Source organism: Rattus norvegicus, chromosome 1, assembly GCF_036323735.1.
Source record: "Rattus norvegicus strain BN/NHsdMcwi chromosome 1, GRCr8, whole genome shotgun sequence".
NCBI lineage: Eukaryota > Metazoa > Chordata > Mammalia > Rodentia > Muridae > Rattus > Rattus norvegicus.
The window spans coordinates 269,962,373-269,985,724 of NC_086019.1; the positions used below are offsets into that span (position 1 = coordinate 269,962,373).

General features: G+C 43.8%; 1 protein-coding gene across 15 annotated transcripts; it reads right to left on the reverse strand.

Annotated features, from left to right (window-relative positions):
- Positions 1-154: 154 nt before the first annotated feature.
- Positions 155-22,477, reverse strand: Sfxn4 (sideroflexin 4). 15 transcript variants are annotated; one of them, NM_001108527.1, is made up of 14 exons: positions 22,300-22,436; positions 21,136-21,201; positions 19,390-19,464; positions 18,006-18,032; positions 17,866-17,920; positions 16,418-16,443; positions 15,390-15,443; positions 15,249-15,305; positions 15,072-15,137; positions 13,731-13,809; positions 12,461-12,576; positions 5,700-5,785; positions 3,530-3,647; positions 155-496 (listed from the first exon to the last, which is right to left on the reverse strand). In NM_001108527.1, exons 1-14 carry the CDS (start codon positions 22,336-22,338, stop codon positions 419-421), a joined length of 942 nt encoding a protein of 313 aa, NP_001101997.1. In that variant the 5' UTR covers positions 22,339-22,436; the 3' UTR covers positions 155-418. The 15 variants fall into 15 exon arrangements, 8 of the variants coding, with proteins under 8 accessions (NP_001101997.1, XP_038940686.1, XP_038940688.1 ...); XM_039084758.2 differs by having other exon boundaries at positions 156-496; positions 22,075-22,416; XR_005489383.2 differs by lacking the exon at positions 155-496 and adding exons at positions 11,400-11,461; positions 11,577-11,649 and having other exon boundaries at positions 3,596-3,647; positions 21,136-22,401.
- Positions 22,478-23,352: the final 875 nt, after the last annotated feature.

Consider the following 23,352-nt stretch of genomic DNA (forward strand, 5'->3'; position numbering starts at 1 on the left):
AACAAGGGAAGCTTACAGTATGGGATCAGATGAAATAGTTAGAGAAGTAGGATTACTTAGGGATTAGAAGCCTTAATGAGCTCACCAGAGCTTTGTGTCTATCTGGAGGCTATCAATGTAGTGTTTGTACCCCAGATAAGGTATAACCGGACAAATTTTTTTCAAGTACTCCACTTCAGGCAGGTTTATTCACAGGTTCACATTATCCTTTCCCAGGCTGACTCTTACTTCATCCACGGTTCTCTCAGCAGTCCTCTGGGTGCTGCTCTTCTTTCCGTCAGACTCAGAGCCCCAGGTACAGTAGGCACTGAAGCCAGCTTGCTGCACAAGTGTTGCTGGGAACCCTGAGGACCATGGCAGTGCTCTCTAAATAAACCTTGAGAGGTCAAAGGTTTCCAAACAGGAGATAAACTTGCAGCTATACCCCTCTGTAATAGAAGAGTTCCTTTTCTTCTGTAGAAGACCGAATCATCTCTTCAAGCTGACTGCACTGGATCTGAAAGACAAGGTCACAGTTTTCAAAATTCATGTTTAACTGCCTCAAGACAAGTTTTAAAAACTTCTGAAAGCACCCATTTTTACATCTTCTCCAATGATATCTAATTGATTGCAAGAAGTACCATTTCTTAGAACTTTTTAAATTGAATATTTCAAATATGAACAAAGAATATAATAAGCTCTTGTGCAGCCATCATTCAGCAATAGCTATGAAGAATCTGCCGATCTGATTTCCTGGAGCACTTACCACATCTGTAATGCAGTGGGGTTCCCCCTTTTTCGGTTTTTGGGGCAGGATCTTGATATGTAGGCCAGAATAATCTTGAACTTAGTCTATCCTGCATCAGCCTCTAGAATGCTGGGAATACAAGACTACACCTACGTTTCACTTACAAATTCTCCACTACAGAGGATAAAGTTTGGTACCATGTACACGGGCAGGAACATTATCCCATCTAGCAAGTGTTAGCAATGGACCCCTGACAGCCAGTGTCATTTCCAGCCTTGCAAGGTTGGATGCATTTAAGACCTGATGGCAAGCAGAGGAGCTCTGAAGGGACAGCCTCCCTTTTCAGGATCCTCGAAGTTCTAGAAATGTCCTACAGGGATATCTGAGGAGATGCTGGACCCCTCTCAGCCTTAGGATGACCTGCCAAGCCCGGATATACCATTAGCACAAGACTGCCAGTGACCCATCACCGCCCAGCTAGAGCCAACAAGCACCTACCTTCCAGGTCTGGTGAATCTTTAGGGCAATGGAGAGAGAAACCCTACCTCCTGCCCCTGCTCTGCCCTCTGAGATTCAGTCTCTATGTCTGGCAAGGCTCCTGCATGACCCCTTCAAGCCTACTGCCTGCTCTCTCAGCCTGGTGGTGCAGTGCTAACTTTGGTCTCCGCATCCTGCCAGTCCTGTGGGGTCTTGCTGTCCATTCCTCCCTCCTGTTCCTCCACTGGGAACTCGTTCTTTTAGTTCCATCTCCGCCTGTGCAATTCCAGCCATTTCCAGAGGTTCCCTTCTCCAGGAAGCCTTTCTTGGTTCTAGCCCCTCTGTTCATCACGAAACAGTAATTTCTACACATTATATTACCTTTCCTGTCAGAGCATATGACAGATCCTATCATTGATCTCAAGATCTGTCCTTTCCCACATCTCAGAGGCCTTTTTGTTGTTATTAAGTTTGTGTTCGTTTATTTTATTTGTGTGTATATATGTGTGCGCACATACTTGTGGGTGTATATGCCACGGTTCAGGTATAGAGGGTAACCTTTAGGATTCAGTTTTCTCCTCATGTCACGTGGGTCTCAGGGAATGAACTCAGGTCCCTAGGCTTAGTGGAAAACACCTTTATCTAGCAAGCCTCCTCACTGGCCCATGAGCTGAGTTTTAAACAGGCATAGAATACAACTCTAAAGCAGTAACTCTTGGTACAGACATTGTCTTCCATTTCCTTCAACAGACAAGGAAACTGAGAAAACTGACCAACTAGATAGAGGAACTAGGAATTTTAATACGTAGAAAACATAAATATATTGTATTGCTCTACACAATGAATTATGGGGCCATGTTCCTTCCCTAATACATCATCCATCAGCTTGCTACACGTGAGTATATACATTAAAATTAGAAGGTTTTGGGCTGGGAGGATAGCTCAGTAGTAGAACACTATTCTAACATATGCAAGGCCCTAGGTACAATTTCCAGCACTGAAAAATAGTAATAAAAGTCAGTCAGTGCCTTAGTCACACTCTAAGGACTCAGCAGTCACATGTGGTCAACGTTTGCCACACTGGGACAGCACACAGCGCACTGCATCACTGCAGGAAGACTTGCTGCATAAAGCATGGCTACACAGCTTTACAGGATCTGAGTGTCTTTCAAAGATCTGTTTGTTTGTTGATTGGTTGATTTATTCATAATCTTTGGAAGATGGCCTCATGCAGCCCAGGCTGGCCTCAAACTCACTACAATGAAGGATAATCTTGGGCTTCTGATTTTCCTGTTTCTACCACCAAAGCCCTGGGATTACAGGAATGTGCCACCATGTATAGCTTATGTGGTGCTGGGGATCAAACTCAGGACCTTGTGGAGCTAGGAAGGCACTTTACTCACCGTTACATCCTCAGGTCATAACGTTTTGGGTTTGTTTTTTCAGTATTTATTTTATATGTATGGGTATTTTACCTGCATATATGCTTGTGTACCATGTGCATGCACTGCCTGTGGAGGTCAGAGGGTGTGTGACTGCCCTGAAACTGGATTTACAGATGGTTGTGAGCCAACATATAGGTGCTGTGGTCCAAATCTGGGTCCTCTGTAAGAGGAGAAAGTGGTCTTAATTGCTGAGGCAATCTCTCCAGTCCCAGTGTTTAGTTTCTGAGACAGGGACTTGCTATGAAGGCTAAGCTAGTCATAAACTTAAAATCCTCTACATCGGGTTGGGGATTTAGCTCAGTGGTAGAGCGCTTGCCTAGGAAGCGCAAGGCCCTGGGTTCGGTCCCCAGCTCCGAAAAAAAAGAACCAAAAAAAAAAAAAAAATCCTCTACATCGACCTCCTGCATGATAGGATTACAGGTTGTGTCGCCACTACACCTGGCTAGCTGGCAGCTGCCCTGTGGCTGTTGGGTACTGAGTCCAAGACCTCAGCAAGTGTAGTAAATCTACTACTATTATTGTTATTGTTGTTGATCGAGACAGGGTTTCTCTGTGGTCTTGGCTATCCTGGAACTCACTCTGTAGACCAGGCTGGCCTCATGGGTCATCACTAAAGCCCCAACTTTGTAGTTTTATTTTTTTAAATAAAATTACTTCTTTTTTGTTTTTATTGTTTTTGTTTTGACATAGGGTTTCCCTGTGTAGCCCTAGAACTTGCTCTGTAGATCAGGCTATCCTCAAACTCAGAGATTCCCCTGCCTCCTGAGGGCTGGGATTAAAGGTGTGCACCACTACCACCTGGCTAAAATTATTTCTTTTATTCCTATAAACATGAAATAACCCAACTTGTCATCTGTGGGGAAGCTGTGGGGATTCTTACCTGTCCAATTTGTGGAAACATGCTGAACGACACTGGCACCATCAGGCCCATCATAAAGAGTGTAGAGCTCATTCTCAAGATCACTGATGCCAGCAGAGTCTGTGGGTAAAACCGCGTCCTGTAAGAGACAAGGCACAGCTCACACACAGAGCTCAACACTTTTGGCCTGTTTTCTGAAGCAGGCGTTCTGTTTCAGTGTGGCTGATTCAGCTCAGCATGCAGTTACAGGCAGTGCCTGGATCACTGATCTAAAAGGCACATGGACTGAGCTCTGGGTGAGGGTGCCCTACTCAGGGAATGGGGCATTGACCAGTTAGATGGAGCAACTTGTTGAAACTCCAGAGCCCCAGTCAGATTCTAGAGCATCTGACTCAAATCAAAATGTATTGCGTGATAGTTTTTTATTTGGTTGTAGTTTTTTGGTTTTTTTTTTTTTCTTTTCTTTTTTTTCGGAGCTGGGGACCGAACCCAGGGCCTTGTGCTTGCTAGGCAAGCGCTCTACCACTGAGCTAAATCCCCAACCCCTGTAGTTTTATTTTGAGACAGGGTTTCTCCTGTCTGTTCTGCAATTTGCTCTGTAGACTAGGCTGGCTTTGAACTCAGAGCTCTGCCTCACTTTCTCCTGAATCCTGCCATTAAAGATGTGTGCCACCACTGCCTGGCTGTGTGATATTTAAAGAATTGGAAGAAGCTGTATAGTGATATGTGTAGCATTCCAGCCTGGGGAGTCAAACCCCTGAGGCCACATGAATGGTTTTAATGACAGAGCAGGTGCCCAATGGGAATTCATTTGTCCTTTCTTCTCCTTGGATTTTCTGGGGGTGTGTGTTTGTTTTTGAGGTTCAAAAAGTAGAAATTGAGATGGAAAATCCCCAAGATGCTGTATTGTGGATGCCCTCTGCTGTCCTGGTCCTGAGACACTGGTTCTGTAAGGTCATCTAATGGCTGTGTCCGTCAGACTTCACACCACTCCCTGGAGACAAATATCACTTCAACCTTACAAAACTCCTTTACATCATTCATGTTTGACAAGCACTGCAGCTCTGACAGAGCTATGGGGTTGAGGATGGCAAGGACAGCCCAGGAAGACCCCAACTAAGCAAGTCTCTGCATGCATCTGGCTGGCTCATCTGTGGGAAGAAACTGTTGGCTCTGCCCAGGCTATTCCCTTATTTCCCAAAATGTGCCCCACATAGAGTGCTACATGGGCTTTTTAGCCTTGCCATGGGGCTCTGAGCGGCTGGTTCAGGATAGACACATGACTGTAATGTGCCCACAGAAAGTTCTGGAGTCTTGTCTGAATGAAGAGAGATCTGTCTCTAAGTTTTGCTCTATGGCTCTGAAGGGGAGGCTCTAAGGTGACTGGGGGTTATCAGCAGGTGTGTCTCTCTTCACAGAAGACTTCCAACACCACAGGGCTGAAGAAAAGGGAAACATCCAGTCTGAACATTTCAGGCTCTGTGCTCTAGACTACTACTGCTTGCACCAGATATCTGTGTAAGTGCAGACTGAGTTTATCAATTGGCAGCCACAGGAGCCCTGACAGACACTATGATCTCTGCCTACATCAGGATCTTGTTTATGAGGCAGGCAGAACTTAGCAGGTAGTCCAGTGTGACTTAGAATCCCTCATCCTCCTGCCTCCACTCTCCAAGTACAAGGATTATAATATGCCTGGGATGATCAAATCCAGGGCTTGGTGCAGACTAGATAAGCACTCTCCCACAGTTCTTCAGCCCTAGTCCCATATCATGCCGTTTCTTGTTTCACCAAAGAAATGTTAGTCTACTGGACTTGGAGCAACTTGAACCTATTAAAGTACACTAAAGTGAAGGAAGGGTAAAGACTGAGCAGTGTTCATGACATCAGAGTTGGGAGAACCTGAAGATCACCCCATTCCACTCTGCCTACAGTCAGAAATGGCTCATGGCCATGTCAAGAGACAGTTAACCAAGGGGAAGGAGCCTAGGCTCCAGGTTCAGGCAAACAATTCCTTTCCTGTTTAGATTCTGTCTTACCTGGTCTGTCTTATAGAAAGGCTATGATGGCCTTCATGCCCTCTCCTCCCACCAGGTTTGTATTAGGTGAATTTATAAGGGTTTTGATTTATTTCTTTTCTGTTTTTCTTTTTTAGATGGGTTTTGACCGCCTAGGGAAAGGCCCCTCTTACCTTTTAAAAATATGGATAAAGAGTTCAGGGGCCAAGGCTGAGGTCCCAAACAGCACTGCTCTGGACTTCGCTGTTTCTTTAATAGCCTGGTAGAAAGGCCAAGGGGACAGCTTAGTTAGGAAGACAATGTCCAGGGCCCACATCAGAGACTAGCACACAGCAGCCCCCTTTTAACTGAGGTAATGCTTACTGGGAAAGGTGTTCACAAGATGGCTGGCCTGGTGCTCAGAGTAACTGAGGAGGGATTTCACCTCCTTGATCCTACTGTGGTCCCCATCAATGCATCGAAACACCCCCAATTACCATCCCCAATACACCACCCAAAAGTACATACCAAGGCAGCATCTAGACAATGCCTCACTTAGAATGAACTAGCAGCCTCCAGAAGCAATTCGGGATTTGCCCTGAATTTGGCTCATATTGCCTTTCAACCTTACCTTTGCCCCCCAGCCTCCTATCCTAACCCTCTTACCAGTGGTTCTCATCCTACCATTGGAGAATCTCCTTAAAGCCAGTTTTGAGTAACTGGGCTACTCTCTAGGCAAAGATAATTGTCTATACCCAGCTGTCTCCTGTATGTACCTATGCATGCATTTAAAGTTTGCGGCATTTTGTAGGGGCTAGAGTGGGAGCTCAGAGTTTAAAAGCACTTGGCTGTTCTTACAGAGGAGCTGAATTCAGGTCAAAGCATCCATGTCGGGTACCTCACAACCACCTGCAACTTCAGCCTGAGTGAGCATATCCACTACACCCATCCGTGACACACACAGAGAATAAACTCATAACACACATTCATATAAATAAAAATAAAATACATTTTTAGGGTCGGGAGAGATGGCTCAATCATTAAGAGCAGTTGCAGCTCTTGCAGAGATCCTAGATTTGGTTCCTAGCACTCACGTAGTGACTCACATCTACCAGTAACTCCAGCTGCAGGGAGCCGATGCTTCCTTTTGTCCCATTTGGACATCAGCATGCGCAAGGTTAATACAGTTGATCAAAGGGAGAGAGTAAGTGACTGTGGAGTGCACAGCCCCAAATGGGGCACATATAACACAACTTTTACATCCAAGACTCAGGGGACATCCCAGAAGAAGGGTAAGAAAGACTGTAAAAGCCAGGGGATCTGGAAGAATCCACCAAGTGGTGTCTTCCGAGCATGGCAGGGGTAGGTGTTACATCTGAGCTCTCAGGAATATGGCTACCTGCACAAAACTGCACAAGACCACGCCAGTCAATGCTCCGGCATGGATATAGGTAAGGGCTCACAATGTTCCTCTCCTAGCTGAAGAACTAAAGGCAGACAACTGCTGAGGGAGGGAGAGTCATCTCTCTTCAGAGCCCCCAACAGATTGCCCATGTATAAAGTCACAGTTACACAAAAACACACAAGAATGAAAGAGCTAAGCAGATAAAGGCATTTGCTGCCAAACTTGATGACCCGAGTTTGATCCCTAGGATCTACATGTGGAAGAAAAAAACAATGCCCAAAGTTGTCCTCTTACCTTCATACACACATCACTTGAGCCTTCCCTAAACACTGGTGAGTGTGCCCCCTCCCTCTCAACAAGTACCCTGGAGTTGAGAAGAGCATATAGGCTGCTGAGGCTGTTTCTACACTGGTGGGGTAAGGCAGCCACTGTTTATCAGCCCAAGCATAAAGGGAACATTCCAGAAGGACACTTGTTAGCAGGACACACTGACTCACTCTATTGGCAAATGAATGGCTTCCAAGCCAACGGGTGAAATCCACACTAACCTGAAATTTGATCCAAGGTGCCTGATTATAATCAGATACCTCTGGTTACGCAGTTCTGAAAGTTTAGCCAAGGAAAATAAACATTTCAATGACAGGGAAACCATAAAAGAGCGTGCATGCTTACGCACAGTTGTGAACATTTTATTCCTAAGAGAAAGAAAAAGGTTCTCTTTAAAGCAGACCATCAAATTTTTTCTTTCACCCTAAACTGATCGTCCTGCAGAAGTGCAGTTTGTGCTGGTTGAGATGGCCTGAAGATTTCCACCCCAAGATCTTGAGCAGGCACCTCAAGGTTGGGAATAGACTGACCTTGGATATCCTGAGCCTACCACAGGCTGGCAGAGGAGGAGCTAAGCAACAGGCTGATTAAAATCATGTTTTCCCCATACTTTCCAGCTTTATGAATACTTCATGAACTTTAAAGATACTAATAACTAAAAGTGAAAACTGAGTCAAAAAGAAACACAAGTATGTTCAAATCCCAGCGATCACATGGTGACTCACAACCATCTGTAATGGGACCTGATGCCCTCTTCTGGTGTGTCTGAAGACAGCTGCAGTGTACTCATATATAATAAATAAGTAAATCTTTAAAAAAAAAAAAAGAAATGCAAATATGTCCTCACAAGGAGCTGCTGTCAGTCATTGGCTCAGAGCGTCTTTATCCCTATGAGCCCAAACGCCCCATTCCCTGGAGGGTTAATACGGATGAAAAATGTGGGCCACCCAACAATGGACTACTAAACAGTGAGAAGTTGATATTAATCTCATACTACATGGCAAGTATGAGGCCAACCGAGGCTGAATGAGACCTGTCTGAAAACAAATGCAAACATTAAGAAAGGAACACTGACACGTGGTAAGAAATGGATTAGCTACAGAAAGGTCATACAACCACTACTATGTGATTCATTTACCAAGATTTCTAAAAAAGGCAAACTGTGGAAGACACATACAGATTGGTGTTCCTCTGGGGCCAGAGATGATTAAACTGACAGAAGGAAAAGTTTTAGGGTGAGAAATACTCCACAATCAGCATGCCTTTAATCCCAGCAGTTGGGAAGCAGAGGCAGGCCGATCTCTGTGAGTTCGAGGCCAGCCTGGTCTACTGTGTGGTTTGAATATGCTTGGCCCATGAGAAGTGGCACTGTTAGGAGATGTGCCCTTATTGGAGGAGGTTTGTCACTATATAGGTGAGCTTTGAGGGCTCCTAGGGCTCAAGCTCCACCTAGCGCACCTAAGTGCAGAAGAGTCAGTCTCCTTCAGCCTGCCTTTGGACCAAGATGTAGAACTCTTGGTTCTTCCAGTACCACATCTGCTAGACACTGCCATATCTCCTGCCATGATGGTAATGAACTAAACCTCTGAAACCGTAAGCCAGCTCCAGTTGAATGTTTCCCTTTATACGAGTTGCCTTGATCATGTTGCCCTTTCACAGCAACGAAACCATAACCACAAAGCTATTTCCACGACAGCCAGGGCTACACAAAGAAATCAAGTATTGAACCAACACCCTCCCCCACAAAGTGAAGCAACAACTCTGTCTTACACTGTGTGTGGCTATATAGGTCTGTGTGCATGGAGGTCAGAGGACAGCTTGCAAGAGTTGGTTCTCTCATTTCACCACATGGGTCCTGGGGACAGACCACCAGTCCTCAATCTTAGTGGCAAATGCCCCTAGTCTGCCCACACCTTCCCCTGAATGAAATATTATTTTTAAATTTTTTATTAGATATATTTCTTTAATTACATTTCAAAGCTTATTCCCCTTCTTGGTTCTCTGTCCATAAGTCCCCATTCCCTCCCTTCCCCCTCCCCCATATGGGTATTCCCCCCATACATCTCCCTTATTGCCCCCCCATATTCCCCTGCACTGGGGGTCCAACTTTGGCAAGATCAAGGGCTTTCCCTTCCACTGGTGCCCCAACAAGGTTATTCTCTGCTACATATGAAATATTATTTTTATTATGGAGATGGGGTTTTATTTTTTTTAAAGAAGATTTATTTTATGTATATGAGTACACTGTAGCTGTCTTCAGACACACCAGAAGAGGGCATCGGATCCCATAACAGATGTTTATGAGCCACCTGTGGTTGCTGGCAATTGAACTCAGGACCTCGGGAAGAGCAGTCAGTGCTCTTAACCGCTAAGCCATCTCTCCAGCCCCGGAGATGGGGCTTTATAATATAATTTAGTCTGCTCTAGAATATGCTGTGCAGCCTTAAAGGTTGACCATAAATTTGTAATCCTCCTGTTTCAGACTCTGTAGTGCTGGGATTATAGCCATGTGTTATCACACCTGGCTAAACATTTATCATTTTATTTTTTTTATTTTTAAAGATTTATTTATTTTATATATATGAGTACATTGTAGCTGTCTTTAGATACACCAGAAGACGGCATTGGATCCCATTACAGATGGTCATGAGCCATCATGTGGTTGCTGGGAATTGAATTCAAGGCCTCTGGAAGAGAAATCAGTGTTCTAAACCACTGAGCCATCTCCCAGCCCAACATTTATTATTTTAAATGTACAAAGCTGAGTGTGGAGGCTTGTGCCTGTAAACCCTGACCATGCAGGTGGAAACATGAGGATCACTGAGTTCCAGTCAGCCTAGACTACAAAGTGGTATCCTATCTCAAAACACCAAAATCCATAAAGTATGAACTCCAGCTGGGAGGTGGTGGTGCACGCCTTTAACCCTAGCACTTAGGAGGCAGTGGCAGGAGGAGCGCTTGACTTTGAGGTCAGCCTGGTTTACACAGTGAGTTCTAGAACATTCCAGACTACACAGAGAAACCCTGTCTCGAAAAACAAAACAAACAACAACCATCACAACAAAAAACTAACCAGAGCTGCACTGAGAAACTCTGTCTATAAAAACAAAACAAGAAAACAAAATGAAAAATAGATAAATAAATGAAGTCCATACTCCAATGAAAGGTTCCTCTAGAAGAGAATCCTACTGGATTCTTACAGAAACAACTGTGCTGAATCGAACAAAGGAACCAAAGTATTCACCAGTAAGAAAATATTAAAAACTAAGGCTTTTATATGGACTTATTTTAGACCAGAGAACTGGATTTCCATAGTCTGTTCTCTACAAAGGATTGTAAGATAAAGACTGCAAACCCTCTGCTGTGAGGTGGAAGAGATGGAGTACAGGGCAGGCTGGGAAAGGAAGAGCCAGGAGGGACTTCAGGCAGCACACACAGAAAAGACAGACTATGTGCAAGCTCCCGCGTGCACCGCCACTCGTGAGATGTCCCTAGCATAGGCAGTCTCATGGGCTAACTCAGCGCTAGTAACCAGTTATTTAATTTTAAAAAGTTAGAGAGAGAGAGAGAGAGAGAGAGAGAGAGAGAGAGAGAGAAAGAGAGAGAGAGAGAGAAGACAATCTTATGCATTTATGCATTCTAGGGCCTTTGAATATAACATATAGTGACCTTGAACTTCTGGTCCTATGATAGAATTATTACAGGCATTCCCCACCATATCTGGTTTGAGGGATAAAACCCATAGCTTCATACAAGGCAAGCAATTGCTCTACCAACTAAGCTACATCCCTAGCCCAGTACTCAGTTACTTAATCAAATACTGACCCTAGTAGGAGTATTCTGCTAATATCTATAATTAACTTACTTAAAATAGGAGACCTGACATTCATACTGTGGGTTACCTCATCCAATTAGTTGACTAAAGTAAGACCAAAACCTGAGCCAGGACTCAGTGCAGTGCAGACCTGTGATGCCAGTTACTCAAAAGACTGAGGCAGGAGGATCACAAGTTCAAGACCAGCCCAGGTTACATAGAGCCAGTCTCATAAATCAAAGCAAAACTCACTCTGGAACTAGAGATATGGCTCAGTGGTTAAAAGCACTTGTACTACTCTTCTAGAGGACACAAGTTCGACCCAATGCCCACATGGCAGTTTATCACCTTTTGTAACTCTAGAAGATCTCGTGTCTTCCAGTTCCAGGAGATCTGATACCTTCTGGTTTCTACAGGCCAAGAGTAACACACATAGGGAAAACATCCATAACATAAAATAAATAAATTATATTAAAATTCTTAATAATTACCCTAATTATTAAGGGTGGTGGTATCAGGGCATACCTTTAATCCTGGCAGTCAGAGGCAGTCAGATCTCTGTGAGTTCAAGGCCAACCTGGTCCAGGATGGCCTAAGGCTACACAGAGAAACCTTTGTCTCAAAAAACAAAGTAAAATAAAACAGAAACAAAAAAATCCAACAACAAAAAATTTACCCTGAAAAGCATTTGCTTGGGTGCAAGCCCCAGTATTAGGGTGGGGAGGAAACCAAGGAAGGGGAGGCAAAGGAAAGGGGAAAGAAAGGAGAAGAGGGACAGAGAAAGGGCAGTATGTGGAAAACATGCCTGGAAGGCCAACACTCTTAAGGCTCAGACAGGAATATTAGGAATCAGAGTCCAGCATAGGATACTAGGCAAGAACCTGTCTCAAAACATCAACACACACACACACACACACACACACACACACACACACACACACACACACACACAAAGAGAAAAACAAAGACTGAGAAAGAGAGGGGAGAGAAAAGAAAAGAGAACAGAGAGAAAGCAGGGGAAGGGAGGAAAAAAAAGAAAACAAACAAAACCCAAGGTTCTCCAAGAAACAATTCTGCCTCCAATTGGTGTGTGGGATCTGCCTCCAGCCTGTAGGCTTGCTCTATGGGGCTGTAACTCAACAGCCCGAACAGTCCTGTGAGCAAACTCCTGGATAAGAATCTCTAACTGCCCATACACACATCTTGCTCTGTTTCTCTGGCAAATCCACACCACTGCACCATCTCTTAAATAATGAGGTACAAAGCACAGTATCTTTTTCTGGCATGACCAGGAGATGTGCCCAGGAAAAGTAGAAAGCAGACAGACACTAGGTTACAAGCTCTCAAACACAAAATCCAATTCTGTACCCAAGAATAAGCAGTAGCAATAGCCCTGCTGTGTTTCAAACCTTTCTCCCAGCTTTTCTGGAATAGCCTATGACATGGCCTTCCTTATCCATCACCTCAATTCCTCGATGGTTTTCAAAACTGCGGGATGCAAAAACATTCATTCCGCTGATTTGGGCTGTAGATAAAAAGAGCAAGAAGTAGAAGTCTGAGTTAAAGACAGTAAGGGAACACGTGATGGTGCAACAGCTGCCCTTCTCCTGACTCTCGGATTCTCACCTGCTACATAGGCAGGGCCACCCAAGCTTTCCTGGGGCTGTAGGGGTAGGATCAGAACCTTTATCCACTTGGTCTCTGATCCTGACTGCAGCCAGATAGAGGGTCCCAGAATGAGGTCTCCCTGGCTCAACTGCTTAAGAATCCCAGGATTCTTGAAATGACTTACTTAACATGGATTCACAATATGTCTGCAACATCACTTGCTCAATTTCAACAACAACCTGCCAATACTTCAAATTTCTTTGATTCCCCAAGCTTAAATGTGGAACAATAAACAGAACACCTGTAGGCTGGGGAGCTCAAAGTATTTAGCAAATCCAAATGGAGTCTCTCATTCCCCATAGTTGGGATCCCTATACTGCCACCTGCTTACTGCGTGAGCCTGAGCAAGTTTTTAAAGCTCCCTGTACTTCAAGACTCCTTACTTGTTAAAGGGAGTATTTCTACCCACAGGTTGTCAGGATTGTGATGAACAGAAATGTTTGTATAAGGCAATCTTTAAAGTGTAACTGGAGTGGGTTGGGAATTAGTTCAGCAATAGAGTTCTTGCCTAGGATATACAAGGACTTAGGTTTGACCCTCAGCACTGCAAATGACTACAACAATAAAAGTAATTTGTGGTTTCAGGTTTTTGTTCATTTTTTAACAATGAAAAGTGTATTCATAGTGCTGTATCCAAAAGCCGGCTCAGCAATAAGAGGATACCGTTCTTGCAGAGGACCCGAGTTTGACCCAAGGATTCATACTGGATGGCTCATAACTGCTTATAATTCAGTGCCCTTTTCTGACCTTCATAGGAACCTGCACTCACATGTAATATCTATACCCAGACACAAACTAAAAACATGTAATATTAAAATATAAATTTAAAAAAAGATATCTACAGAGAAAATATCTCTCCTCAAACCAAAAATTCAATTTAGGCCAGAGAAACCCAGCAGGCTACAGTGGTACTGCCACAGGTCACAACATGGCCAAGTTACCCAGGGTCTCTGGAGATGAAGTGACCAAAAAGACAAGCCCAGCTACATGCCCCCATCCCTTTCTGCTTACCAAGAAAGATGATTGGCAAGAATCTTTTAAGCCAAAGGTTATTCAGGGGATACTTCAGTTGAAAGAGATGGGGAATTGACTGGAAAATAAGAAGGAAAAATCATTGCACCAAAGCAAAGAATCAGCTGAATCAACAACACAACAGCAGAGCTGGCACAGTCTGGTTCCCACTTCAGGTGGGATTGCAGTCAGCACTCACACATTTTGTTTTAATTACAACCCTGAGGTAGTTCTCTCTGTGTATTCCAGGAGTAGAAGGGACAAAGGGAGATTCTGTAACCCCTTTGCTCATAGTCTCAGAGCTGGGTTAAAGCCAGACTGGGAAATTGAACTGGTTTGCTTCTAAAGTCTTATTTATGGATCTTGCCATGTGGCCTAGACTGACCTTGAACTCATAATCCTACTACCTGACTCCTGAGTGTTGGGATCACAGGCCTATGCACTGTGCCTGGCCTTAGGATCGCCAGCTGTTTTCTTTCAATTTTTCTGAGACAAAGTCTCAGAATGATGCATTTGCATCATTATATACTGTATATATTATATACATTATAACTTACCCTAGTTCTTAAATCAACTCTAAATTAGATAGAATAGCCACTGTAATATAAATGCTACAGTAATATTATTATGCTGTTTTGCTGAGAGGATGATAAGAAAAGCATTTATAAATGTTTGGTACAGATATTGTCAAACCAGTGTTAGTTCCCTGGATGCAAATCTCCCCATGCATGTCTAGAAACTTAGACTAGCTAGCAGGTGATTATTCTGAGGATACAAGAATACACTACTTGTATTTTCTACTCATACATTCTAAGTTTATGGGTCAGAACAGAAACAAAATTTGTAATTAGAATCAGTTCCTTCCTGCCTTTCTCTTTTGTTTTGTTTTCATTTTGAGGAAAAATGATTTCACATGTATCCTAGTTAGAATGTCAACTGAGGGATTGCCCAAATCAGATGGGCCTGTGGCCTTACCTATAAGTGACTGTCTTGATTAATGTTTCATGTGGGAGGCCCAGCCCACTGTGCCATCACTCTCCCTAGGCAGGTGGGCCTGGACTCTGGGAAAACTAGGGGAGCATGAGCCAGGGAGCAAGCCAGATGGCAAGCAGTATCTTCCACGGTTCCTGTTGACCTTCATCAACTCTGAGAGAGTCGCTGGGTCAAAAGTAGAGCTGTGGGGAACAGCAAGGAGTTGTGCCTCAGGTTCCTGGCCTGACTTCCTTCAATGATAGACTGTGACCTGGAAATGTAAGACGAAATAAACCCTTTCCTCCTCTAAGTTGCTTTTAGTCAGAACAACAGAGATGGGTTGGGACAATAGGGTACAAGAACACCTACTCCAAAGAAAGTTGAAGACGCAAACACCCCTGCTCCCAACAACGTTCTCTCTACTGGTCCATGACTCTAAGGAAAAATCAAAGAACATATTATAGTAAGCACTTATCATGGTTTTGCTCTGCAAGGATAATTTGTTAAAAACTCAAATCCTATCTTCCTAGGGTTCCCACTGCTTACATAACTGGCATTTCCATTGGTGATGTTAAAGGCTGTGGTATATCCATATAAGCAACCCTACAGAAAGAGAAATCAGTGGATCACTTTCTGGAATCAAGCATAAAAGAACCCTGAAAATCATGACATTTAAAGTGCTACTACCTGAGTTAAAATGATGGACTTTATTCCAGTGTCTGGCATCATCATCAGAAGTACCTTTGAAGAAAACAGAATATGCTTATGCGTCTCAGGTGCAAAAGCAGAGCCTTTAGAAACAAAATAGCTCCCAGATACTCAATACAGGATTGTGGTCCTGAGTGAAAATGGCCCCCATGAACTCATGGGGAGTGGCATTGGAGGTTTGGGCTTGTTAGAGGAAGTGTATCATGGAGGGGAGGGCTTTTAGGTTTCAGAAACTCAAGCCAGGCCCAGAAGCTCACTATTTCTTCCTGCTGCCTGCAGGTCCAGGTGCAGAGCTCTCAGCTACCTCTTCAGCACTATGTCTGTTTGGATTCCCCCATAATGGACTAAACCTCTGAACTGTAAGCCATCACCAATTAAATGTTTTCCTGTGTAGGAGCTGCCACGGTCCTGGCACCTATTCACAGCAATAAAACCCTAAGAGACAAGATCAAGAACCGTAGTGCTTGCACAGCATTAAGTGGACACATAGCTAATAGTCAGGAGGCACACCCATGTTGGTGTGCACCTAGTCACTCCTGAACCAGTGGTATTGTGGTACCCACAGAAGCCAGAGGCTGGCTTCAGGATACCCATGGGACTAGAATTACATTGTGTTAGGAACTGCCCAAGCCAGAAGAGCTTTTATCCACTGAGCACTCTCTCCAGCTCCAACCCCCATCTAAAAAGATTTATTTTTGTTATCTGTGTGGGTGTATGAAATTTTTGTTTTTATACACTGATTATCTCACATGTTTGTTTAAGTAACAGAAAGCTGATTAACACAGAAAGTAACGGACACTTTCATTAGGGCTGTGGCCAGCAGTATTTCCCAACTCACTGACTGTGCTGTGATGTTTTCATGGGCTTTTGAGAAGTCCAAATCCTGACTGAATTAAGTGGAATAGGGGTGTAGGTATAGAAAAAAGTAGACAAATGCCACAGCAGGACCTATAATTATCTATCAGAGACCCAGAGCAGGAGGTACACACATGCAGTCAGGAACTCACCATGGGTGCTGTCACAGGCAGGAAAGCTGTAGGAAGAACAGTATGTTAATGATCATGGCTACCCAGGCAGACAAGTTCTGAAAGGACAACATCCCTTGAGAGAACTTTCTGCAGCCTCCTAAGGACTCAAATGTTGGGGGACATTTTCTTTTTCTTTATAAAAATAACATCTATAGGCATAGGAAATGGCTCATTCAATGAAGTTCTTGTGGTATAAACGTGAAGAACTGGGGTCGGGTCTCTGGTACCCACAAAGAAAGCCAGATATAGTCTACACAGGCAGAGAAAGATGAGTCTTTGGAGCTCACTGGTTTATTAGCTTAACCAAATCTATAAGATCCTGGTTTAGTGGGAAGCCCGATATCAACTTTTTTTAAATGGTAGAGAATAATAAAGGAAAACATCAGATATCATCCTCTGGCCTTTGTGCACACAAGCACATACACAAACATGCACACATATGCACACACACATATAAACACGCACACACATACACACACATAAACACAGACGCACACTCACACATACATACATACACACAAACATGCATACACACATGCGCACACATACACACACACACACACACACACACACACACACACACACACACACACAGTGCATATTGCAGAAAAATTAAGACCAGAGCACAGGAAGACCTACCCGTAAAGACACCCTCCAGCTTTTCCAGACCTCTACCTGAAGGTAAATGGTAATGACTCTTGTTCATCTTTCTAGATTTAAAAAAATTTTTGAGACAGGGTCTCATGCAGTCTAGGAGGCTTCAAACTCCCTGTGTAGCTGAGAATGGGCTACATGCCAGTCTATGTGGTGTGGTACCGGAGATCAAACCCAAGGCGAGGGAGGTACTCTACCAACTGAACTACATCCCAATTTGTGTGTGTGTGCATGTGCGTGGGTGGGTACATGTGAACGTTTATGAATGTACATGTGGATGTCAGAAGACAAATTCAGTGTTTTCTTCAATAGCTCTCTACCTTCTCTGTTTAAGATAAGGTTTTACTATATAGCCCTGGCTGGTCTGGAACTTGCTATGAAGATTGAGCTGGCCTTGAAGTCACAGAGATCCACCTGTCTTAGCTTCCCAAGTTTTGGGATTAAAGGTGTATGCCACTATTTCTAGCTCTGCCTTATTTCTGAATCTGGAGCCCACCAATTCTGAGTCCCAGGAATCCTCCAGTCTCCACCTCCCGAGTGCTGGGGTTATAGGCCTAGCTTTCTACAAAGGGTGCGGAAATCAGAACTCAGGTCCTTGTGCTTACACAAAAGGTACTTGACTAAGCCACTTCCCAGCCCCTCTCAAGTATTTTTTTAAAGCTATGGCTTCCAGAATTTCCATCAGCAATTCCTGTAAAGGAAAATAAAGTAGGCAGTTTTTCTGCTTTATGCCAAACCTTCCCACCTACTTCTGAACAAGAGAACCAACTCACCTGCAGGTCGGAAAAGATGGGGGATCAACTTGCTGCTGTCAGGGTGCACAGTTGACTTCAAAGGGGCAGAAGAAGGGGTTAGATGGATGATGGATTTCATGATTTAGAAAACCAACAATTATAAAGGAGCAGAAACTTACAAGACTCTTATTCCATGCGTCTTTAACCTAAAGAGAGATAATAAGAAGTATCATATTTTTAAGGTGTTTCAATAGCAAACAGGATCTCTTGGCCAGTCTTAAATCCTGATGTCACATTTATACTGTAATTCAGACAGGGTAGGCCAGAGACTAGTAAGTCAAAACCAATGTACCTAATGAATCAAATAAGTAAAAAATAAATTAACAACAAGCCAAGTGATGAACTTTATGCCAAGAACATTAGGAAGTCCTAGCACCATGGAGAGGACTGTCATCTAACAGCCCTTCGGTGGGTCTAGAATAGTCCCCAGGCAGAGATAGCACACAAAGACTTTCCAATGCCATCAGCCCCACCCCTTGTCACAGAGCTACCTGTCAGTCCAGAGGCTTCAAGTTCTTAGAAAAACAAAGCTGATGTGAACTTTCCACGGTTTGTTTTGTTTGAATTTCAAGACAGAGTTTCTCTGTGTAGCCTTGGTTGTTCTGGAACTAGCTCTGTAGACCAGGCTTGTCTGGAACTCAGATCCTCCTGCCTTGGCTTGACAAGTGCTGAGAATAAAGGTGTGTGCCACCACTGCCCAGCTGCCATGGGATATCTTGGGGAACTAATCTTTATGAGTTTGAGAAACCCTTATGCAGCAAGATAGGTTAAAAAAATACTTGTTCTGAGCTCACTGGAAGGAATACAACCCCAAAGCAAGAATGGCAGGGTCGCCTTTATATAAATGCTGGGGGCCATGCATCTGCAAAAGCATCTCCTGCAGGAGGACCTAATTGAGGACAGCCTGAAACACCAGCATTCCTGCAGGAGCACCTAATTGAGGACTGCCTGAGACACCAGTATTCCTGCAGGAGGACCTAATTGAGGACCACCTGAGAGACCAAAGAATGCTAGTGCAAATAATGCCAGCCAATCAGGGACTGTCATTTAGAAGAGATGCTTTCTTGGGACCAATGGGGGCGTGGGTAGAGTGCTCAGATGAACTTGCTACAGTATCTCTCGCCTGCTCCTGGACTCTGTGCCAACTCACCCTCAGCCCCCAAGAGCAGGCACAGTTGGGGGAAATGCTGTCCAGGGTACAGGCAACACAACCCTGCATTGGAATCCTGCCTACAATGGAATATGGACTCTAAGTTTGCTATGGGCCTCCAGGAATTGGCCATATACGAAGAATTAACACTAGTAAGCATGTATAGGAGGAACACTGCCCTGGCTGTATTATAAGATAGAATTCTAACTCCCCATCTTTGTAAAGTGAATCCCCTAGGCAACATGTACAATGGCAGGATTAGTTACCAAACCTTACTTAATTCGACTCTGTACAAGGTAAGGTCATGTTGAACCATACACATCTGTGCACATATGAGGTCATGAGACAGATACCCTTTGGTTATCCAGGTAGTGTTTGGGTGCATCCTCAGTAGTAAACAACAGCTGTCGTGATTTTTCTATGCTTTCCTGTAAACAAACATCAAGAAATCAGGCAATAGTCTCAACATAGTCTGTGTTTATCTCATCTTTAGAACACATCCATCAGCCCACAGTACTTCAGCTCCACACTTGATTTCAAGATGTGTCCCTGGGTTTCAATAAAATAACAATGCTGTGTGTTGCTCAGAATTAGACCTTCTGGCTTCCTAGACCGCTCCAGCAACCCCTATTGAAGCCTCCACCTTCCTGGCTTCTGGATGTCAACTGCCTTCCTGACTAGAGTCTTGGCAATCCCTAACAGTTCATCTACGTCCATGGCTAGCTGGTTCAGTTTTGTTCCTTAGCTCTTTTTTTTTTTTTTTAAATTCTGAGGGAAATACATAAAATACAAAGAATAATTATATAATAGAACACCTTACCCAGAATTAACGACTGTGAAATATCTTTATATTTGTTATATATTTGTTTCTAATTTTATTTTATTATTCAAAACAAACCATTACTCTACCTCATTTCCTCCTCATTCTATCAGAGATACCAGACTATTATGAGTTTAGGGTGTAATCTTCCAGTCCATAGTTACACTTATTTATATATACTTGGATACATATAGCTATAAATAAATATAGTATTCATTATAATTTGCATATGTGAAATACTTTATACCTTGTCTCACAGACATCTGTCTTCTCATTTGTTTACATAGTTTTTGCAGCTTTGGGGGATGAGCCCAGAGCTTTGCCCATGATAGACAGGCAGCTCATCACTGAGCTACGTTTTGAGCCTCCTGTTCTCCCATTTAACATCATTCATACTATGCATTTCCACTAAGTGAAATATTGATATCACTTCTCACTTTTAATGACTAGTCAAAATTCCACTGTATGAAATACCATAATGTATATTTCCCCTACTGCTAGACATCTAAGTCCTTTTCTGGCTCTTAATACAGACAAAAGGTGAGAGAGATCTAGAGCGTGAATACTGGTATAACCTTATGTTCTCTCCCTTAAGAGTTATTATTGTGGCAAGGTAACTCCTCTTCATCTCTAACCACAATAATTCAAACTCTTGTCTTTTACTGGGACAGTCAGCCATCCCCAGAACTTACAGTCTTGCCCACATATGACCTCTCTGGCTAGTTACTATTTGGCCACCAAGAGGCCACTTGGCACACAAACCTCATCACTTGGCTCTGTTGGGAAAGTGCCAGCTTATAAGACCCTGCAAAATATGCCTGGACTCCTAGACTAGAAACTGAGGGAGGCCCCACTCCCTAGCCTTGGGCTCTACTTACATCCCCCTTTCCTGACTCTTTTTTTTTCTAGACACCCCATCCAGAGAGTCTCCTAACTAGGTTAAGGCAAAGGAGTAGCTCTGTTACAGTCTTGTTGGATGGATTTTTGTTTTGAAACAACTCATTATGCAACCCAAACTGGCTCGAATTCACAATCCTCTCTCAGCCTCTATGGCAAGCAACTGACTCCTAGAAGACTGGGCTGGATTAACTTTGAATTGCAGCATCCAACCCAGGTATGGTATCCTCTGCTCAACAGACGTGTGTTTAACTCATCATATTCAAAAAATTACAAAAAATTAATAATCTACACACATGTATACACAGATGTGTGGGCTATTATTTCAAGTTTCAAAATAAAGCATGAAATTCATTATTCCTTAAAACAAAACCATACTCACAACTGAAATAAACACGTTTACAGGATCTAATAAATCCATCCACTGACAAAATCTTCGAAAGAAGGACTGAAGACGGTGAGAAAGAGACACACCAGAGAGCAAGTTAAGAGACATGAAACTTATTAAGGCAATCCCAGTTCACTTCAGTGGAGGCGTACTTACTAAAGAACTGTAGGCAGTCTGACTTTTATCAAATGTATCTCCTCTAACCACATGGGATAGTTTCCTTTCAGAATTAAAACCTAGAATTTGGGGTTCATATTTTCTCTTCATATCTCCATATGACCACAAGGTAATGACCTAGAAACACCGGACTCTTGCCTGACTTTCTCTGCTGCTATAAGGCTTACCTATAACAATAAGAGGCAGTCAACCCAGCAAGGGCTCAGATAGGGTTACAGCTCAGCTCACATGGGAAGGAGGTGGGTTCTGCTCCAACAAGCTGCCCACGTTCGGAACAGCTTCAGCCTTAAGTACTGGATCTCCACAAACAAGGGTGGGCTAAACTTAGTTTAAGGTCAAGGCCTCTAACAGAGTATTTAGAACCTTGAGGCCCCTGAGGATATGTAAGAAGTGAAACTGAGCCAGACTGCTTGCACGGGTTACACACTGGACTTCAAAGTCTTTGTACCAAAAAAAAAAAAAAAAAGGTAGAATCTATTTTTTATTACATGTTGAAATGTTATTTGGCATTGGTTGGACTCATTATGTCATTAAGATTAATAGCTGTTTAAAACCTTTTAATATGATTACTAGAAACACTACCCAACAGTGACTTCCCAGCCTCTAACCTGCTTAAAGCAGGGCGTAAGTGTGGTCTTAATCTAAATGGCTGAGCCAGGCATGCCTAGGAAGCCTGGAAGGACTTGTTTTCTCTTCACTGTGCCGCTTGTCAAGGGCCGTTCTACTGAGGACTGGAACTCCTTAGTGAGGCCCTACCATCGTTTGGGAGTGACTTTGTGGCCTTCTCCAACACAGTCTAGGACCCAAGTAAGAGATGCAAGAGTGTGGACTGAAGAGCTTGGGTTTGTTTCCCACCCCCAGTACAGGGGAGTTACTCGGCCCAAAACCATCTCTGACAGGAAAGTCACGATGACGCAGGGCAGCCGGTCAAGGTCACTCTGCCCAGGCCAGCCTCCCGCCCCAACACCCGGCCCGGAGTACTTGGCGTTCGGAGATCCAGAAATGCAGGTTGGGTTCCATGTGGACCGCGGCGCCACTGCGCCCTTGGCAACGCCAGCAAGCGCCTCCTCCTCTTCCTGAAACGAACCGGAGGGCGGTGCAGGACCAGATAGCTCTGCAGCTCAAGGGGAGGAGCCTACCGACGAGTCCCGCCCCCAATACAAACGCTCCCCTGCTATAGGCTAAGTCCTCCTCTTCCGTTCCTCACTTTATAAGAATCCAAATGTTCCGGGTACAGAGGCGATCACTCCCACTTCCAGTCTGCAGTTATGGCAGGGATCCTGTAAAAGGAAGACCCTGTAAGGGTTGCAAAAGACCCTCTACCATCAGTCATGCCTGCGCTTCTGCTTCTTACCAGGCGCACATTACCCCTGAAACCCGTTGTGTACACGAGATGGGTCAAGCCAGAGCCAGCTACATAATTTTCGCGGTGCAGTGAAAAATATGCCACTTGTTTAAAAAGTATTGAGAGTTCCAAAAGTGTGTATTATTGAAGCAAGTGTGGAGAAGTTGGGTAGAGTGGACCAAACTTTCAGCCAGACTGGTTAGGTTTTAATCGGTTTCTTTCTAGCATAGGTCTGTCATGTAAACTGAAAGGAGAGCAGAAATTGATTTGGTTGGTTAGAATTTCAGTACAGTGGAGAGACTGGAAAATTGTGTGACCTACAGGCGAATTACCTTGAGCTAAGTTCTGGCCTTCCAAAGCAGCCATTCCTTGCCCACCCTCTGTGTCAGAACTAACTTCTCATAACAATAGACAAAGTCTTTAGTACCTATTGATTGATTTGGCAGGCAACTAGCTCCAAACCAAAAGTTAAGGATGCCATCAGATAGCATCTTGAGCGTATGGGAAAGCTTCCTCATAGTGATGTACATGCCTCTCTGATGTACTCAGCAATGTATTTTAAAGCTTGCCTTGCCTTATGACATTCTCTGTTCTGTAAAACTATAAAAACTTTGTGAAACTGTTTCCACATTGGAACGTGAGATTTGGAGTAACCTCAACCTGTGTTCCCAGGCTATGATGACTTAAAA